At 39.3% G+C, this 15,753-nt stretch overlaps 2 protein-coding genes across 2 annotated transcripts; one reads left to right on the forward strand and one right to left on the reverse strand.

Annotated features, from left to right (window-relative positions):
• Positions 1-1,074: 1,074 nt before the first annotated feature.
• LOC110092732 lies at positions 1,075-3,312 on the forward strand. The gene has a single exon (XM_020817399.2). The coding sequence runs from the start codon at positions 1,177-1,179 to the stop codon at positions 2,104-2,106; it is 930 nt and encodes a 309-aa protein (XP_020673058.1). The 5' UTR covers positions 1,075-1,176; the 3' UTR covers positions 2,107-3,312.
• Positions 3,313-10,433: 7,121 nt separating this feature from the next.
• LOC110092739 (primary amine oxidase 1) lies at positions 10,434-15,552 on the reverse strand. Its single transcript, XM_020817405.2, has 5 exons — positions 14,773-15,552; positions 13,981-14,365; positions 13,778-13,891; positions 11,023-11,567; positions 10,434-10,783 (listed from the first exon to the last, which is right to left on the reverse strand). Exons 1-5 carry the CDS (start codon positions 15,546-15,548, stop codon positions 10,594-10,596), a joined length of 2,010 nt encoding a protein of 669 aa, XP_020673064.2. The 5' UTR covers positions 15,549-15,552; the 3' UTR covers positions 10,434-10,593.
• Positions 15,553-15,753: the final 201 nt, after the last annotated feature.

Genomic DNA, 15,753 nt, shown 5'->3' on the forward strand with positions numbered 1-15,753 from the left:
ATAGTAATGACAAGCTCAAAATAGTTTGTAATTTTTACCTATTTTGTTGATGGAATCCATCAATGATCAATCATAAATTAAATTATACCTCTGATTCCATTAAAATAAAATTGCACTAATATGTAATGATATTTGTTACCTACCAATAAGATCTACTACCTCTATACCTGTCACTAAATGACTCCATACCATTTTTAAGCCTGCCATTACTAACCTTTTCTATTGATGGTTGTAAATTCAACCAAATCATAACAATAAAGAACCCTAAACCCTACAATCCCTACTTTAACCCATATCCAAAAACACTTTTTTTCCCTCCCTTCTCAATGAACTTTTATTTGGTCCGGTGAAAGGGCGTAGAACTACGTTCGGCCGGCACTAAATCGCGCCACGTAGCAGGCACAAAATCATGTATTTGTCGATTTTGCTCGGCAATAACGAGAAATAACATTATGTGAAGATAAAATATCGAGCAATACCGAGTAATACTGAGCAACACCGAGCAATACCGAGTTTTTTCTAGAAAAACTCGGTATTGCTCGGTATTACTCCGTATTGGTCTTCACAGAGCTGTATTTCTCGTTATTGCCAAGCAATACCTAGCAATACCGAGCAAATACCGGGTAACTCAGTGGTGACCGGACGTAGAGCTAGAGCTACGTCCGGTCACCAGACCTAGTAATTGTTCCTTCTCAATAAACAAAATTAAATCCAAATCACAACCAAAGGAATTCATTAAATAATATCACCACATTAGGCTTCATTTGGGGCAGCTTTCTTACTGCTTCTTAAAGTAACTTCCTTTTTGTACTAGAAAGTCACTTTAAGAAGCAATAAAAAACCCGTCCCAAACGAAACCATAATTTTCAATTTCATGCATATTCAATGGGAGTATTAAAAGCCATTCATTTTCTTTTTTGGCTTAAATTTTTATTTGAAGATATTTTTTTAAGAAAATAAATTATAATAAAATATTCTAATATAAATTATATTGAAATATATTTTAATAATAATAATAATATCATATGAAGAATTTATATATTTTAATCTGAAAACAAAATGAATAATTTTCAGATGATATAATTTGAATTAAGATAATGTTTAGGGCTTCCAACCCTCCACCTTATGACTTAAAATACAGCAACCTAACTGCCATGCGGAGCTCAGCACCCCACCATGCGAGACTTAACTTTTTGCTTCAGCGACCACGCCATCAAAGTCTCCGATGCCTCCTGCTCCGGCAACAGCAGCCACAGCATCTTCCCAATCAGCGCTGCCGCCGGCGGAGGCGGCTGCCGCAGCTCCACCAGCCGCAGTCCTTCAACTGATCAGCCTTCAATCCAAATCTCCACCACATTGTTGTTCAAATCCAAACTCTCCTCCGGCATTAATCCCCTGCTCATCAACCTTACCTGGTCGAGAAATCAATTATCCACCTCCCTCTCCATCTCCTTCCCGGAATTCCTCCATTCATGGAAACCCGTTTTTCTTGCAAACAAGAAAGGCAAACAATCCTTCCTCGCCTCCTCCTCCTCCATTTCCCTCCACTGGGACTTCTCCTCCGCAACCTTCGACCAAGGACCAGACCCCATTAACAACTTTTATGTTGCAGTCATAGTTGACTCTGAATTCGCTCTGCTTCTCGGAGACCAAATTGAAGAATTCCTCAATAAATTCTCCGAAAAACTCCCGATTGCAGAATTCTCCATGATATGTAGAAAAGAACAAGTTGTTGGGCGAACTCTGTACTCAATAACCAGAGCTCGGTTCGGTGACGGCGAGATAGTCGACCATGAGATCACCATTAGATGCAGAGGCGGAGGATTGAACGACGGAAAAGACGCCGAGCTCTTTGTTTTCATAGATAAGAAGAGAGTTGTTCATGCGACGAAACTGAACTGGAATTTCAGAGGAAATCAAACAATCTTCATTGATGGTTCGCCTGTAGACGTGATGTGGGACATGTATGGATGGTGGTTTAGCGGCATGGTTGGGCAATCTGTGTTCATGTTTAGGAAGCGGAGCTCGCTGGAGAGCAGGCTGTGGCTGGAAGAACAGGGGACTGTTGGATTTTCTTTGCTGATTCAGGCTTTCAGGTCTCCATGATTCCTATAATTTGCTCACTTCAATTTTTTTTTCTTGTTCTTATCATAAATTCTTTTAAAAGGATGATTGAATATGTTTTGATTGTTGAATTTGATCTGGATTACATGTATGATCATTTGTGTTTCTCTGATTGAAAATGTTTTCATAGATTGAAGAATTTATACCTTCAACTCTATCAACTAAGTTTTAGTTCTTGTTCTTCTCTATCTTCAAGTTCATGATCATTTTTTTTAAATTTTCTACCATTTTCTTCTAGCTAAGTAAAAAGAAAGAAAAGAAAAGAAAAGATTGATTAATTAGTTGGAGTATTGGAATATTAATAACATAATAATTAGGTTGAAATAGAAGAAAAATATTTGATCATAAACATTATATGCAACTGTTTTGTACATAGAATGAAATTAAATTGTAATTTTTTTTGTTTAAAATAAAATTACATTGTTTGTACTTTTGATTAAATATTTATATTTATTAATCAATTATCTTGTATCATTGATTGATGATTCTTATTAATTTTTGGTGCTTTTTCCTCTCAATGTTCATGCTTGTGATAAAAAAAATTTATGCCATTTTCTTCTATCTAAAAAAAATTTGTTTGGTTATTAAGGCATCATTTGAGCTGGCTTTCTTACTGTTTTTTAAATCAATTTTTTAGTATAAAATTTTAAATTTTTGTATTAAAAAGCTATTTTAAAAAAACAATAAGTAAGTTGTGACAACCTGACTTCAATTCGGACGGGTTTTTTGTTGCTTCTTAAAACGGAGTTTTAGAATCAAAATTTTAATTTTTTACTAAAACTTCATTTAAAAAAGCAATAAAAAAACCGTCTCAAACGAAACCTAAGTCTAAGTTGGATTAATCTTAGAATATAAACAGCATAATGATTAGGTTGCAAAAGAGGGAAAAAATGATATAAACATTATGTGACAACTGTTTTGGTACTATAGATGGAAATTAAAATGTATTTTTGCTCTTAAGATAAAATTATATTGTCCTGTACTTTTTATTAATATTCATCTTTTTTAATCACTGAATGATGTCATAAAAATAAGGTGATCAGTGAATGATCTAAGCATTTTTACCCTAATTCAGAATTCTTTTTTCATGTATTGAATTTGCAAATTCAACTGAAAATAGGGGCAATTGAATTACCCCATGAAGATTAACTTTAAGTCAGTTTAATTTATTATGAAAATAGAAAATATTTTTGATGCCTAAGGCTTCGTTTGAAACAACTTTTTTATTGCTTCTTAAAGCATTCTAGTACAAAAAATAAAATTTTTATATTAAAAAACTGTTTTAAGAAGCAGCAAGAAAGCCATCCCAAACGAAGCCTAAATCTTCTTTTGAGAGAACTTTCTTATTCTTTACTAAAGCAACTTTATAATACAAAATTTTGAGTTAAAAAATTTTTTGTGCTAAATATTTACTTTAAAAAACAATAAAGAAGCTGTCACAAACAAAACCTAAGAGATGTAACTATAATAGAGTAAAAATTCGACTCGGCTCAAAATCAATCATTTGCAACTTCTCGATATAGAGATTGAGATAATTCGCTCGAATTCAACATGGTACCATCTCACATTTTGTTCTTATTGAAAATTTGTGCAAACTCAATTGAAATTAACGGGTTAACACATCAACCCTAAGGCTTTGATTGCCATTGCTATTTAGAATTTTGTTATTTTCATCACATTATTGTTGTGTTGTACTTTGTTATTAATTAATTAATATTACAATATGAAGATTGAATCATCATCAAACCCCAAATTGAAAAAATTATATTTCATTTTAAATAATTTAATATTAGTGATAAATAAATATAAGGACTTAAATACATAATAATTAAAATAATATTGGACATAACAATTAAATACAAATAATTAAATAGAAAAAAAAAATAAATATTATTTTGAAGGATCCTCTTTTTCTTCAAATGGAATAAATGATGAAAGATCAAAAGGAGGATCCAACTGTCCTTCCTCGTGAAGTTCTCGAGATGACAAAGCTGAATCCTCTATTTCGTCCTCTTCTTTCTTATCCTTCACTTTCCTTCTTTAAAGTTCAACTATCATCATCACTATCCTATCCAACAAACTTCTCTTAGTACTTATCCTCTTTCTAAGCTTTGCTGATTAAGAATATTTTTATAAATTTTATTACATTTTCAGTTTTATTTTATTTTTTTACAATTTTTTATTATTATGAAGAAAATAATTTTATTATTACGATCGTAAAAAATAATTTTTCATCACAAAAAAATTCTAAGAAGCACTAGCAAACAAAATTATGATTATTATCTTAAAAATAAAATAGCAAAAAAATTATCTCAAACAAATCTTAATTCTTCATAAATAAAATAATAATGAAAAGACATAATTATGAAGTGATTTAATTTATTAATATTTTTTATGCTGATTTTTTCTTGTATTACTCTCAACATGTACCGATGCTGAAACATCTAAAAACCATGTTTGATTAATTTCTACTTTAATAACTTCATTGATAACTTCAATTTGTCTTTTAAAATTTTCCGTGCATTCAATCTCTTGGTTTAGCACATCAATTGCATATTAGATCTCTTTAGTTTTGTTTTTCTTTATGAGATTATGAATATGTTTGGGGCGGCCGCGGCATTCTATAAAGTTGATTGTAAATTTTTTGTGAAGAAAACAAATTCACTATTATAACTATTGAAATTTTTTTTATCATAATTAAAAAAAAAAAGCAAAATAAAATTATTAGTGATACGGCGTCACAAAAAATGCCTAAAAAATTCCGCGCGGTTTTGAGGAGAGAGAAGAGGCGGTTCGGCCCACCGCCTTTGTGGGCCCCATTTTACCGAAAATAGCAGGTTTTAATTATTTTTGGAGTTACAAAATTCCCAAAAAAATGCCTAAAAATTCCAAAAATAAAATTTTTCTAAAAATAGATAAATCCGAAAATGGCAATAACTTCTCACTTCTTCCTCAAAAACCTATAAATAGGCCCCCTAGGCCTTTAGAAAATTTGCACCTTCTTTCTCTTTCTCCCTCTAACTCTCTGGCGGTTGAGGCTTCCGCTATTTTTTGAGTGGGAAATTTCTCCTACTCGAATTAGCGCCCCTCCTCGCGTGCAGAGGCTTACGAGATTTTTCTTACTTCCCCCACGGCTTTCTAACGGTTGAGGCTTCCGCTATTTGCGAGTGGGAAATTTTTCCTACTCGAATTAGCGCCCCTCCTCTTGTGCAGGAGTTACGGGATTTCTTCTCCTCCCCCGGCTTTCTGACGATTAAGGCTTCCGCTATTTGCGAGTGAGAAATTTTCCCTGCTTGAATTAGCGCCACTCCTCTCGTGAGGCAATCGAAATGGGTGATCACACTTCTACCAAAGATATTTTAGTTGTGGAAGATCGTCCTACTGCGCATTCAGAGGGTTCGAAGAAGGCTCCTAAGGCGACAAAAGCCGACGACATTATCTCCACCATTACCGAAGACTCTTTCATTTCTTTTAGGAAAAAGTTTCATTTTCCTAATGACTTGGTGATGAAGGTGCCGGCGAGATCTAAGCGTGCCTGCTTCCCTCCCCAGGGATACGTGACAGTGTACGAGTTTAGTTTGCGAGCGGGGTTGCGATTTTCGCCGCCGCCTAAACTGGTTGATATCATGAAGGCTTGTGGATTGAGTTTGTCTCAATTCTCCTACCGGGCTATGTCGGTCGTAGTAGGTCTGATCGCATTTTTCATAGACCACAGAGTGGTATTGTCTGCAGAATGTTTATCCCAGATGGGACGTATCTATACTGATCCGCAGGGTCGAATTTCCTTTAGATCCAAGTGATTGGATGTTCGTACTCGGGATCCATCCAAAGATTTGATTAGCGATTTTTTCTTTGTGCAGAATGATTGGGGCCTCCAAGAAAGATGGGGAAAATTGAAGGAGCTACCTATTCCCCTTCATATTGGAGCAGAAGACTTGTTGAGTATGTTGAAGCTTCCTGATATCGAAGCTCTTCATTATGAGATGCGTTCTCTTAGCAAATGTTTAGACAAGGAATATTTATTCAAGGTGAGAATATCCACTCATGCAGGGAGGTCGCATGCGCAGAAGTTGAAGATATCCGCAAAAGTCCCGGAGGCCCAAAAAACTCAACCCAAGCGACCTGAGGGCGAGGGAGATTCACATACGCCTAAGAAGAAGAAGTCGAACGAAGTTTTTACAGTTGCCGGCAAGGGCCCTCGCTTTTCTCCGTCCAGGATATACATTCCAGAGGATGTTCTGAAACATAAGTGCATCGGTCGTCGACGAGCCGAAGAGTTGGTGAGTTGACCTCCTCTCCGAGGCAAGAGATATAGCCTCACTCAGGATCGCTGCATACCACCAGCGGGTCGCTCGTCACTACAATCGAAGAGTAAAATCTCGAACTATTTCCATTGGGGAGTTAATTCTGCGAAGCATCGAAGCTGCTGGAAAAGGACCTCAACCCAATAAGCTCTCCCCACTATGGGAAGGTCCTTACTTGGTGGCGGTTGTGGTCAAGCATGGAACCTTCAAATTAAAAGATGCCAACGGAAGAATGCTTACCCGAACTTGGAACGTGGGCAACCTTCGCAAATACTATCAGTCATAGCGTTGCTTCGATATCAGGAAGCTTCAACATACTCAACAAGTCTTCCGTTCCAATATGAAGGGGAATAGGTAGCTCCTTTAACTTTCCTCATCTTTCTTGGAGGCTCCAATCATTCTGCACAAAGAAAAAATCGCTAATCCAATCTTTGGATGGATCCCAAGTACGAACATCCAACCACTTGGATTTAAAGGAAATTCGACCCGCGGATCAGTATAAATACGCCCCATCCAGGATAAACATTCTGTAGACAATACTGCTCTGTGGTCTCTGAAAAATACGATCAGACCCACTACAACGGACATAGCCCGATAGGAGAATTGAGACAAACTCAATGCACAAGCCGTCAGGATATCAACCAGTTCAGGCGGCGGCGGAAATCGCAACCCCGCTCGCAAACTAAACTCGTACATTGTCACGTATCCCTGGGGAGGGAAGCAGGCACGCTCAGATCTCACCGGCACCTTCATCACCAAGTCATTAGGAAAATGAAACTTTTTCCTAAAAGAAATGAAAGATTCTTCGGTAATGGTGGAGATAACGTTGTCGGCTTTTGTCGCCTTAGGAGCCTTCTTCGAACCCTCTGAACGCGCAGTAGGACGATCTTCCACAACGGAAACATCTTTGGTAGAAGTGCGATCACCCATTTCGATTGCCTCACGAGAGGAGGGGCGCTAATTCGAGCAGAGAAAATTTCCCACTCGCAAATAGCGGAAGCCTCAACCGTCAGAAAGCCGGGGGGAGGAGAAGAAATCCCGTAACTCCTGTACGAGAGGAGGGGCGCTAATTCGAGCATGGAAAATTTCCCACTCGCAAATAGCGGAAGCCTCAACCGGCAGAAAGCCGTGGGGAAAGGAAGAAAAATCTCGTAAGCCTCTGCACGCGAGGAGGGGCGCTAATTCGAGCAGGGCAAATTTCTCACTCGCAAATAGCGGAAGCCTTAACCGTCAGAAAGTCGGAGCAGTCGAGAAATCTGTCATCTGTGAGAAACACTATCCCACTACTTCGAGTACTGCTACGATGGTGAATAGGCGCAGCAGTCGTTTAGTTGGAGCTTCTCGCTCCAACTCTCGTCAGTCCAGAAATCCGTCTATTAACCATCGATGACCAATGTCAGCATCTTTGCATCCTAGGGGGCAGAATGCTGCCGGAGAAAGGACCTCGGGACCTTCTTTGGAAGAAAGAATTCAGAAAATGGAAGAATCTCAGAACGAGATTCTTCAACTCCTGCGAGAGAATCGGCAGCCGGCATTAGCACAACAGGAGGAAGTTTTTCTCCCCTAGAATCCACCACGAGTTGAGGATGTCCAATTTGAGCATCTTCAAGCAGAAGTTCATCTCCCCCCACTTAGAAGATTTCCTCAGTCTCGACAGGATAATGAACTTGTCGATACGGCAAGTTCTACACATCCTCCACCTTCAATTCGACAGCCTTGCATCCTCCCAGATCTCCCTGAAGACTTTGCTCAACCACATGGAGTGGAGCTCCCTCACGACGCACTGCGTCACGAACTGCGAAAATTGGTAAGGGAAGAATTCCCCCAAGGGGATGCGAGACAAACTCTCCGAGAGAGAGACTTTCAGGAATCATCACCTTTAACTGAGGTCATACTACAACATCCCATTCCGGCTAGATTTAAGCTACCCAACATCGAGTCTTACGAAGGAACGTCCGACCCGTACGAGCATATCGACCACTATAGAATCTCAAGATCATCATCGTCGTCCTCTTCTAACGCGAAGATCTTTTGCAAATCACTCTCTAATTCTTCGCCGCCAGAATCTAGAGAATGATCACCATAAGCCTGGCTCGGAGTCAACCCCTCAATCTCCCCTCCGTTCTCGCGTTGCACTGCACGAACGCCCTTCATGAAGACTTTAATGAAGCCATCCTGCATAAGCTCTGCTTCTAAAGCCTTCACCTTTACGTCATAAAAATAATCGAAAACTTCCTGGACTTGATCATCGATAAAAATCTTAAAAGTGTAAGATTTTTTGAACTCATCTACGGCTGCAGATGGTGACAATTGAGCTACCTTCTCCGACAATTTGTTCAAGAGCTTCTTATTTTCAGCCTCTAGGATCCGCACATTTTTCAGTTGTTGGTTGTTTGTTGCCTCTGCCTCCACTAACTGTATATACAAACGATCCAACCGCTCATTCTGGGAAGAAGCTGAAGCGATCTTGTTCGCCAATTCTGCTCTACATTGATCGAGTTGACTTTCCACCATCTCCACCTCTTTCACTCTGCCGTCGTATTTCTTCTTGTATTCTCCCTGAAGGTATTTGACCTTCACGAACTCATCGTTCCAGCCATCCAAGATTTTGTTCACCTTAAGGAACTGTTCAAAAAAGAATTAATAAGTGAAGAGAGAGAAGAAGAAGAGAAGTAGGAAAAGGAAAAAGCTCCTCCTCGATCACCGCCGGAGCTTTTCCTGCTGTCTGAAGACGCCGGAACTCTGTCGGATTTTCGGGAAACGCAGGGAATTTACAGAACTTTGTAACTTTGTGAGAAGTTGATTGTAAATTGATCGTCTTGATTTGTAAGATGGATCAACCTTTGTACTTCAAACAAATACTAGTGGAACTTTGCAACTGGGCGAGGCCCCGTGATTTTTTCCCTCTTTCGGGTTTTCCACGTAAAAACCTTGGTGTTCACTTCTCTTTTCTGCTTATGTGCTGAATACTCGTACAACGCTAGGACGTAAATTTACAAACTCTACCGCCGCGTATATTCTAGCACGCAACAGTTTTGGTGGAGATGCGGGGTATCGATCCCCGTACCTCTCGCAAACTTTGTAGAACTTTATAACTTTGTGGAAGTTGATTGTAAACTGATCGTCTTGATTTGTAAGACGGATCAACCTTTGTATTTCATACAAACACTAGTGGAATTTTTCAACTGGGCGAGGCCCCGTGGTTTTTCCCTTTTTGAGTTTTCCACGTAAAAATTCTGGTGTTCGTATCCTCTTTTCTGTTTGTGTGCTGAATACTCGTGCAACGCTTGGATGCGAATTTACAAACTCTACCGCCGCGTATATTCTAGCACGCAACAATTACTGGCATGTTATGTGCATGTGAAGTATAATAAGGACAAAGATGAACACAGTAATTTACCTAAATTAAATATTTTAATAAATTTTTAGTGCTTAAAATACTTTGAAAGGGCTTTCCTTAAATAATACAAAAATAATTATTTAATTTTATCATGTTCATCATTTTTAAAAAGATTTTCCCAAATAGGCCTTTGCCCTAAAGAGTAATTGCCATAGAAGAAGTCACTCCCCTCAACAATTATCCTTAACTAAAGCCATTCATCTTCCATGGATGACCCAATCAAAGCTAAAGGAAACATGCACCTACATGAGCCCTGATTGTGAATTGAGGACGAACATATTGTGACTTCGTCGGCTATGTTCGTCCTCAAATCACAATCATGATCGCCTAGGAGACTTGCCACTCAACCTAAAGGTTTCGCCGCTTAACCAGAATGACTCAATTTCATAGACTTGTCTCGTATACTTATTCCTATAGACTCGCCTAGAAAACTCTCCTAAGACACTAGTCAGGGGCTCTCTTAGGCCCCATTCAACTCAATTGATGTGTCAATATATGTACTGGTCACATATATTAGTACGTTTCTATCTTTTTAGTTGTAATCTTTTCTGTAACCCTCTTAAACATATAAATATGAGGTTAAGAGATATATTATGAACTTCATAGATCTAGGGAAGATAATGGCATCTTAAATAGAGCTGCGACAGACAAAAATTGTAAAACATGGATAAAAATAGTTGAAATACGGCATGGAACTAACACACTAATCAAACAGTGGTGCTAAACCTCGTATGTTACCTCTGTGAATTTGCAATTGTCAACCTTCTAATTGGCCCAATATCCATTATTGAAAGGTTTAGTATTGATCAATGGATTCCTCTCAAAGAAATTGAATGGACGAAGCTCAAAATCACATGTCAACATTGGCATTAATGGAAAATCTTCTTGGCTGGGAATGTGATGGATGCCCATTGTATACCACAATACAATATCTGTATTTTCAATGGGTCGGTTCCTGCATCAAAACCAGAAAATTCGTAAGGTTAACTATGAAAATTCTAGTGAGATGGCCTCGAAGTTCGATTAATTATTCTGTGCGGACGCCGAATGCCGTCCGGAGACCAATCAAAATGCACCACGTCACCCATGTGCTCGGTATCGAGGCTCGGTACCGCTCATGTGAAGCATTCTGATTGATCTCTAAACATCTCCATCCGCAGAAGAGGATTTCAAGCAAACTAGCTATCAACTCACCTCATGCTCCACGCTGCCAAGTTGTCCTCGCCGCGGCTTTGGTCTGTATAGAGTCCAGCAACCCACTTCTCGCTCTTATTATATGGCGTCACCCACAATTGCTTCTTTGAATAAGCTGCTCTTATTTGAGGATAGTCATCATCTGTCAGAAGAGACGTAGCTGCCGCGCCACTGCTGATCAGTCGGTAGCCAACCGCGTTGCCAAGTCTAGTCTTCACTCCAGGGTTCACTACCAGCAGCTCGGCTGGTGGTTCTGCGCTAAGCTTCACCCGACCGTCGGCCTCGGTCTTCGCCGTCTCTTTGATGACGGTCCAGTAGCTCTTCCTCGGTGTGGTTTCATCTTTTGATCTCACTGTGTGGAGGCTGGCCTTAACGAAAGAGTTTACTGGGCCGGCGACGTCGAGGTCAAGGTGGTAGGTAACATGGTGGTCGTGGTAAACGCCTATAGTGTTGGGTGCCACTAATTCTCCATGTTGCTCGGTGATAATCTGATCGAACTGAGTGTAATCTGTGGCACGGATCTGAAGCAATCCTGTGAGCCCAGCCTGATTGAAAACTAGTAAGATATATGTCAACAATCAACTTTTTTTATGGTTAGAGTATTACTGCTGAGAATTTCTAGCTATAAACAATTTGCATTGATTTGTTAAAGAGTGTTTTTAAATTGTTATTGCAACTACAAATGTTTATAGGGGAAAAAATGTATTAGAAAATTTTCAAATATGATGTATGTAAGGTCATTAAGATATTTAGAATGATTTTTGATTATTTAAATTTCTTGTGTACAACTGACTGTATCTACAGAGAATTCATGTCTTAATCTCAAATGATTGCCCACACATAATAAAAATGAAAAGAAGAATGAGAAATATGATTTTTTTTTACACGAAAACTTAGAAAACAAAAAAAGATTATAGGATTTTGCCTAATGAGAACAAATTGTACTAATTTCAATCATGAATTGTAATTGATTGCTCTTCTAGAACTAAGAGAATAAAATAGCATATTGTAATAGGCCCAATCGAGTAGGAAGATTAGCAAATCCATAGGTGTTTACGCACACAATGATGAAAGGTAATAAGTAAGAAGTACTCCTGTTATAAGGTGTGAACTAGATAACCAAAATCAATGTGCAACTGGGTGAAATAATTGCACGTGGAGTACTGAGGCGTCCGAACTCCAATGAAATTAAGCCACGTGGCTTGTAAATAAGGTGCGTACAAGCCACATGATCTTTAAACATTGGAGTCTAGACGTGAGCTATGTTCGAACGTAGCACCTAATAATTTCTCATGCAACTAGAGGCAATCTAGGCAACCTCGAAAGATCAAAATCCACGAAAAATTGAAGGTAGAAAGGAAAATCTTCTCCTAAACAAATGGGGGTAGAATGGATGACCAGAAATCAATGGTAAGAGTATAATCCAAGGTCACCAGGACAACCAATTGTAGGCAGTTAGCATAATCCTATTTTTCTAAAAAGGGAAGTGAACTTATTTTGGGCTCTGAAAATTCGCACCCCAGTCTCACTACGACCCCTTTCTTTCTTTGGGGCGTTGAGGAGAGTTTTAACGAATTGGACGTCGAGCAAAACTCCGGCGGTGGTCGAGGAGTTTCTTCCCTCCTTCCCTTCTTCTCTTCTCTTTTCCTTATTCTCTTCTTCTTCTTAGTTGGGTCCCCTCTCAAGAGAAATGAGGGGCTATTTATAATTATTTGAGGATGACATGACCTGTAAATAGGAGGAGGATCAAGGGCAAATGGGGAGTGGTTTGGATGGATAGCCGATATTGAATCCCTTGATCGTGAACCATTTGTCAGACATTTGAAGGTCTTAATGATATCGGAATTCGGCGATCTTGGGCTCGTTGGATTCGTCTCGTCGAGCCGCTCGATTCGACTATAAGCATGTCATGTTTGGAAACCGTTTGGTAATCAAAATTATGGTTTGAACCTTCCAACAGCGCTTCGGGTCTTCGATTCGGACTCATTTGGGCTCAGATTGAGTTGAATTTGGTGTCGTTGGGTTTGTATTTTCGAGACGCTCAGTTCAACTGTAAGTTTGCTTATCGGAGTTCATATGATCCCAGATTTAATATTTGAAATTTCCGGCTTGATTTTGCCTCGAGATTCCTGCCCGATCAAGATAATTTTTTGCTGATATATCAAGTATATTTATATGCAGATTTTTTAATTTTTAGAGAGAGAGAGAGTGGAAGTTCTCTTCTACAGAAAGAAATGGAGAGAAAGAGAGTTGAACGATGGGATCGTCTTGGATGGCGTTGGTGACATTAACGCAGTGACACAGGAGCTGCAGATACTAGATAAATTAGTCGAAGGAATGTGCTTTGTCAGTCAAAAGGGCTTATAGTTTGCCTTGCGTAGCTACAAATATCTGTCATCCAATTTAGCTAGTGCTTTCGAAGGAGATGGTCAGAACAAGGTTTCGTTTGGGACTGTTTTCTTACTTCTTCTTTAAATTATTTTTTAACTACAAAAAGTTTAATTTTGTACTTAAAAAATTACTTTAAGAAGCAATAAAAAGTCATATAAAAAAAACTAAATCTCAGTTATTCCAAGTAAATTGAATAGATGAAATTAATAACCGAATTATATGCATTCAATAATAGAAGATCTGAATCCTTTTCTCCAACGCTAATCTAAATCTTGGTTTCATTTAAAGGTTTGCAAATCAAGTATCCTCGTATGGCAGGATTAAATTATAAATGAGAATATAAAGGAAAAGTCTGCTAGCTTACCAAAACTTTGATGGAGCCACTGGTCTTGAATTCCCAGTCGAAGACGTAATCGTAATTCCCTGATGTGGTCACCGTCCTCACCACTAAGCTCACCTCCTCTCTAGCTTCCGTGATCTGCATTCATAGCCAAGTTGCATGCACAGTTGCAGATATTACAATAATCTCACAGCTAAGAAAATTCTTTTACATAAATAACTGCTTACTACTATTTCTGGAAGCATAATTTCCGTATGACGCCAGGAAGTATCCCCTGCATATCGTTCAAAGATGCAGAAGACATTGGGAATGCGCACCGGTGAGCCATCGCCATTGGCATAATAGCCCTCCATATATTCGGCGTTGGTTGGGCAGTCGATCGTTGGTTTAAGAGAAGATGAGTACGGCCCGAATCCGTACTCTCCGTTATCGAAGAATGTCTTGTCATACCATTCCTCTGATGGATCCATATAGGGAACGAAAAGCTCCGAGACAAAACCTTTGTACAGAACACTATGATATCTGCTATTATCTTCATTGCTAATTGATGCAAGGGAGATAACCAGACCAGCCCGGGCGTCAAAGCCAACGTGAAACTCCCAATTCGCCCATCTGCTTGACAAAGCCAAGTATTTGATGAGATTTTGCTAGCTAGCTCCAAGGAGGTGATTTTTTCTTGACTCTTATTGTTTTACTCGTCAACAATCTTTCTAGTTACTGCATTGGGAATGAATATATTGGAACTTCACTTTACAGATCATAAATCCCCCAATCAGTCTCATTGCAGGGTAGTAGTATTAGGAATCGGTAAAATAAAAATGAAAAATTAGGTTAGGATGCCCAGGGAATTCAAGTTTCTGAATAATTGATGTGTTTTTGAGATGAATGAAACCTGAAGTGTAACACATCTTTATGCATTTCATTCATCCTAAAAACATATCAAATGGCGAAAATATCGATAAAAAATTGCTCAGAAAATCCATCTTGACCTAAATTTTATTAGCATGGAGTTGTTTTACCTTACCAAGTTGCCCTGAATCGTAAAACCCTTGCCCTCTGGCTGTGCCACCACCACCCGATTCCCTCTAGGCCCATAGGGCGGTATCTGCGTTGAAGCCCTGTAATCCGTGCCCGCCGCCACCGGCACCGGAACAACAAATCTGTCCTTATACTCCACAATTTCCATAGCCTCCAAATCCACCAAAATTGTAATCCCTTCGAGTGGCCTCATGTAAACATTGACAGTTCCCCCCGCCACAAAGCACTGAAGCTTCATCACCCTCCTCCCATCATAAACCCTCTCCGCATACCACCCCACGCTGTTGGTGGTGCATAATACCTCCCTTAGCTCAACCCCTCTCTTCTTCACAGACTCAACAAAGGGGCTATAGCTGAAGGGAAGCAATGCTACCGCGCTCTGTTCCTCCAAATTGACCATCGGGTAGCCGCTTCCCAAGTGGATGCTATGTGATGCGATAGAGTTGTTGGCGACGTCGATGTATAGCTCATGGGTTTGGCCACCGGCGCGCAGAATTACGAATGCCCTGCGGGGAGGGAGCGGATGGGAAGAGGGGTCTGACTGCCATGATAGAACGGCTAATTTGTCGGGTTCGTCGAGACCGACGTAGTGGAAGCCGAAGGGCGAATCCGAGGAGCCAAGAAGGGAAGATTTGATTATGGTGCGGATGGCGCAGATTTCGGAGGGCTTCAGAGGATCGAGCGGGTGGAGATGGCTGAACGATAAGCTGAGGAAGCAGAGGAGATGAAGAAGAATCTGAGCGTAAAAAGGATTCATTATTTTTCGTGGAAAATGTTTTGGATGAGAAAGATATTTATCAAAATTTTATTTATATTAATAATCAATAGAAACAAAGGAAACTTCACATTAGCTATTATTATTTTGATGAATGTTTCTTTGTTTGTCTCCCTCTTTGTTATCATATCATCATTATTATAAAGATATAAACTCGAACTCTCAAAAAAATCTTTAAGAGTTGCGT

This window comes from Dendrobium catenatum, unplaced genomic scaffold (assembly GCF_001605985.2).
Source record: "Dendrobium catenatum unplaced genomic scaffold, ASM160598v2 fragScaff_scaffold_412, whole genome shotgun sequence".
Lineage (NCBI taxonomy): Eukaryota > Viridiplantae > Streptophyta > Magnoliopsida > Asparagales > Orchidaceae > Dendrobium > Dendrobium catenatum.